Here is a 5153-nt window from a genome sequence, read left to right on the forward strand (position 1 = left end):
ACTTACTTATTTACTTCCTTCCTTCCTTCCTTCCTTCCTTCCTTCCTTCCTTCCTTCCTTCCTTCCTTACTTACTTACTTACTTACTTACTTACTTACTTACTTACTTACTTACTGTGTGTGAGCTTTTATTTTATTTTTTTAGGAGTGGTTCTGTTCCTTCAAACAATGACACAAGTTCCCGCCCCTTTGTTGTGAGCGTCTCACTGCGCATGCTCCATGTAGTAGCCGGTTATGGTGGCTGTGTGTGTTTGTCCATGAGGTGGTGTGGGACGCCTGCTGTTCCTGCGGTCTGTCACAGAGCGATTCGAGCGGCTCGCTGCCATGGCTGGAGTGTTTGACATTGACTTGGACCAGCCGGAGGAAAATGTCTCCGATGATGAGATCGAGGAGGTACTTTTACGGAAGCTGTCACGGCGGAGAAAACTCGTTGACACGCGCGCGATAGTTAGCTTTAGCCTGTTAGCCTGGCAGCAGCTACCAATGCTATCGCAGGCCCTGCTCCAGCCTGCAACCAGAGCGGTCGGGCCTTTTCTCAAACACAGTGCGCTACTATTAACGTGACAGCGAGCATGACAGAATTACCAATTGTTCTGTGTTCGTTTGGTTTGAAACACGGCTCTGTGTTAAATTGAATGCGCTGTTGACGCTGTTAGGTTTTAAAACCCTTCGCTGTCACAGTGGAGTTGGGAACCTTACTTGGCCAAAGGTGCTGCAGTGATAAATGCGGCGCCGTGTGCAACAGTTTATTTTGGCAAGATGTGGCGGAGTGGGACTGTGTGGGCTCAGAAACTGCTGTCGGTTTGCTTTCTGCACACACACATCCGCCCAAAGCTACTGTAGATTTGAAGAGCATAAGTAAACTAATTTCGATAATGTTGACATGTTGCATCAARGTGCTTATAAATGTCCTGTGTTAATTATTACACTTGGTTGTGCAACTATATTACAAGAAATTGCAGCTATTGCAAGCACTATTTAGACTAGTTTAAAGCTAAACATTAATGAAAACTCAAAATATAAAACAGGATGCAGCCACAAAATTTTGATTCATTGTTTCACTTTCCCGGTTATTTATTGAATGTTTAATAGATGAATACCAGAAACCTACTGAGCATGGGATACATACCAGTTACTTAATAGCTCCTTACTAGCTATGTACTGGGTCCTTAATGTAAATGGATTTAGTCATTTAAGGTGTTTACAACAGGTACCTAAACAGATATGTATCTGTTACTTAATGGTTCTGTACTGGGTACTTAAGGGGTACATGCCAGCTTTACAATGGGTACATATTGGCTACTACTAACTGAGAATGTACACGCTATGTAATGAGTACTTAAAGGGTATGTACCAAGTAATTAAGTGTTGTATACAAGTTACTTACTGGGTACTTGATCTTCATGTACTAGCTTCTTAATGACTATGTTCAAGTTATTTAATGGACCTCTACCAGTCACCTAATGGATAACGGCTAACCAGCTATGTGCTGGGTATTTAAGGGGTTTGTACTGGTTAATGAAGGAGTGCATACCATGTTGTTACCAAATACATAACAGGGTATGTACCCAATTTTTAACGCTCGTCTCTTTTTATGTGAGGCAGGAATAAATTACAGCAGCAACGACTTCACGTTGGTTTTTGTGTTCTGTTTTCTTCAGGCTCAGATTGGTGACATCATGGAGCAGTGCGCTGGATTTGACTTGTAAGTATTTAAATGTCTCTTACATTGTTTGAACCTTTCATAAACAGAGTCTGTCAAAAAGAAGAGTTGGTGTAAGCGTATGCCTTCGCAGCAACATGGAAGGCTGCGAGAAAATTGAGATCTCCGAGGATAACGTGAATCAGGGCACAGAGAACATCCGTCCTGAGTGCTTCGAGCTGCTTCGGGTCCTCGGCAAAGGTGGATATGGGAAGGTATGAACGATGCTCAACATGTGGGTGGAATCATTTTGCCCCTATAACACTATGCTGACCCATTAGGTTTTTCAGAAAAACGTTTTTTTTTTTTTTTTTTAAATTTATTATTTCCTTGCCGTTCAGGTTTTTCAAGTCCGCAAAGTCGTCGGAGCTGCAGCAGGCAAAATATTTGCCATGAAAGTTTTGAAGAAGGTATTTATGTTTGTTAAAATTGCATTAAGAGTGAATTGAATCTGCTGTTTTTTTTACACCATTATTGTGCCTGCTTGTTATTACAAAAGAGCTCTGCGCTGCTTCTTTTTGTAACTTTCGGCTGCCTCTGGAGTCAGCTGTGGGGTAAGACTGTTCGTTGGTAGGTTGCCATCTGCCCTACACTGCTGCAGCCTTGGCTCTTAAAACGCTCTGCTCGGGCCCATTAGATCCAGCTTGAAATTTGGAGGCTGCTTTGGCCCGACTGCTCAGCGTGAACCCAGTGACACATTAATGACCAGCTGAAATTCACTTCTTTCTTTTAGCTGCGAGGCTTAAATGTTGCGTAAAACGCTTCAACTCTTTGATAGCGGGGCCAGTGCCGTGTGTTTGAGAATCTCAAAGTTTTCAAGCATCTCAGATGAAGAAATAAACATGGATGATAATGTATTCGTTATTGCACCTCCACATACAGACATTTAATAATTTACTAGAAGCCATAACCTTCATGGGAGGCTCCTATGGGATAAACGCTGCAACAATTCTTTTTAGCTCATCGTCCTACCTTTTAAACAGCTGACACAGCTTTTTTACCAACAGGCAGCTCTTCGGCCGTCTGACTGAAGTGTTTAGTAAACAGAAATAAGAGCAGCAGAACAGAGGAGAGGCTATTAATGGCTGAAAAACAAAACATACAGAGCTTGTACTCGGACTGTTCGCAGTTTGATGTTTTTGTTTTAGCACTCTAACATTTATAACTGGATTTAAGGTGTAACTTTTGATAATAATTATTAGTGTTGTAATATAACATGTAATGTTTAGAAACAGCTTGAACAGCCTTTTTTAAGCAAAACGTCCTACCTATAACATTTAAATTTCAGAAATTAATGTCATTCCTCAGCTGTGAGAAAGCAGCTGACTCAAATACTATTACTATATTGTGTATTTTTTTTCCTAATAATTTAATCAGCTTGTATTTTCCCCTGAACTGATAGTTTTTAATTATTTCTCGGCTGCTGGATTCAGGCTATGATCGTACGCAATGCTAAAGACACAGCTCACACCAAGGCAGAGAGGAACATTCTGGAGGAAGTGAAGCATCCCTTTATTGTCGATCTCATCTACGCCTTCCAGACGGGAGGGAAGCTGTACCTCATCCTGGAGTATCTCAGTGGTCAGTATAATCATAAGAACACGCAGCACGTACTCTGAGGTTTTCATTGTGTTACACAGCAATTTTTGCTTCCTTAAATCAAATTTTCCATTTTAATCCTGTTCAAAATCATATGAATGATGACACTCTAGTGGTTAGGTTTATGGAATTGAAACTAAGAATAATGCGCTATAAGCAGTCTGCCATTTGTGTGCAGCTCATAGGACAGGGCCTAAAGAGACAGGTGCGGAAATAAAGTGTTTTTAACACAAGGCAACAACGTGAAATTAACACAGAATTATCTGTTTATCACAAATGACCCAGTCACACTCATTGAAAAATTAATGTTTTTATTTTCTATTAATTTTCTCCCCATTCTGTTCAGTCCTCATTAGACAGTTCAACAGGATAGGTTTAAAATCATACAATCAATTCAACTTAATTAATTTACAAAAATTATTCATTTCATTAAAAAACAAATAACTATATACAATAGAAAACTAAAGTCTCCCTGCAGAATATAGATTATGAATCACATTAAAAGAACATTTAGTTTCTTTGTTTTTCCTACTTTCAGATGACAGATGTGCGTTGTGTCTTATTAGAGCAGTTTTTGGTAAAACGTGTTTAATGTTTGTGGGAGAGGCTTTAAGACCTCTAGATTAAAACAAATTGTGCCTCAGAAAGTTGTTTCATTTCTTTAGCCTATTAACTCAAAATGTGCTGCCAGTGTTTCTAACTAAAACTGTCCAACTGTGCAGGAGGAGAGCTCTTCATGCAGCTGGAGAGGGAGGGGATCTTCATGGAGGACACAGCCTGGTGAGCGTTAATATTCATATTGATCTAATCTGTTAGGAAGACATGTCATCATGGCTGACTGTTGTCACGTGACAATGTATGTCCAATAATGTCCAAATCCCAGGGCGTCCCAAACACAACAGTCTGAGTAAATGAGTTAAAATGAAAAATGTGAGAATTATTTTTCAGGGAACCAATATTTTAAATAAAAATCACCTTTTAAAACAAACTTGAAGTGATAAACTCACATCAAACTTGTGCTTTAAGTCATTCTGGTGTGACGTTGGTCTTGTTTTCTAATTTTTTAAAAAATATATTCCTTGTGTAGTTTTTACCTAGCAGAAATCTCCATGGCTCTGGGTCATCTGCACCAAAAAGGCATCATTTACAGAGACCTGAAACCTGAGAACATCATGCTCAACAGTCAAGGTGAGTCTAAACAGCTTCATTTATCTCTTTGGTAGTTTAAAGTTTATAATTTATAGTTTTTGTTTTTTTAATTTGGTGTCGGACTCTGTGGTTTGTCTTCCAGGTCACGTAAAACTGACTGACTTTGGTTTGTGTAAAGAATCCATTCATGATGGAACAGTCACTCACACTTTCTGTGGAACTATTGAATACATGTGAGGGCCTTTCGTTTTCTTTCACTTCCCTCCACCTCTGATCCAGTTGCTCTTTTGTATTTTGCTTATTTTGCTTTTGTTTTTTTTCCTCTCTGATGGTGGTTTGCTTTTTCATGTGGGCTTGTGTTGTTTCAGGGCTCCAGAGATCTTGATGAGAAGTGGGCACAACAGAGCAGTGGACTGGTGGAGTCTGGGCGCTCTGATGTACGACATGCTCACAGGAGCGGTCAGTTAAAAATGAACAACTTTAAAAACTTTCAGTGTTGGAGTGTTTCTCATAGAGCAGGGGTGTCCGATTCGTTTTCATCATGGGTCACATGAGCGTTATGATGGCTCTCAGAGGGCCGTTTGTAATTAACTTCAACGTTTCACATTTTGGTGGGCCAGACAGAAGTCACCTGCAGGCCATATTTGGCCCACAGGCCTTGAATTTGTCATGTGCCCTGTATTGGCCTTGGGTGTGTGTGTGTG

At 40.1% G+C, this 5153-nt stretch overlaps 1 protein-coding gene across 1 annotated transcript in view; it reads left to right on the forward strand.

Moving 5' to 3' along the window:
- Positions 1 to 218: 218 nt before the first annotated feature.
- Positions 219 to 5153, forward strand: part of rps6kb1b (ribosomal protein S6 kinase b, polypeptide 1b) — a 9335-nt gene continuing 4400 nt past the window's right edge. The window contains exons 1-9 of the mRNA XM_014012811.1: positions 219 to 392; positions 1661 to 1704; positions 1796 to 1916; positions 2043 to 2111; positions 3135 to 3282; positions 4023 to 4080; positions 4388 to 4488; positions 4592 to 4682; positions 4818 to 4908. Coding sequence (XP_013868265.1) covers positions 324 to 392; positions 1661 to 1704; positions 1796 to 1916; positions 2043 to 2111; positions 3135 to 3282; positions 4023 to 4080; positions 4388 to 4488; positions 4592 to 4682; positions 4818 to 4908 — 792 coding nt within the window. The 5' untranslated portion in view covers positions 219 to 323. The remainder of the gene's footprint in view (positions 393 to 1660; positions 1705 to 1795; positions 1917 to 2042; positions 2112 to 3134; positions 3283 to 4022; positions 4081 to 4387; positions 4489 to 4591; positions 4683 to 4817; positions 4909 to 5153) is intronic.

Source organism: Austrofundulus limnaeus, unplaced genomic scaffold (assembly GCF_001266775.1).
Source record: "Austrofundulus limnaeus strain Quisiro unplaced genomic scaffold, Austrofundulus_limnaeus-1.0 Scaffold95, whole genome shotgun sequence".
Lineage (NCBI taxonomy): Eukaryota > Metazoa > Chordata > Actinopteri > Cyprinodontiformes > Rivulidae > Austrofundulus > Austrofundulus limnaeus.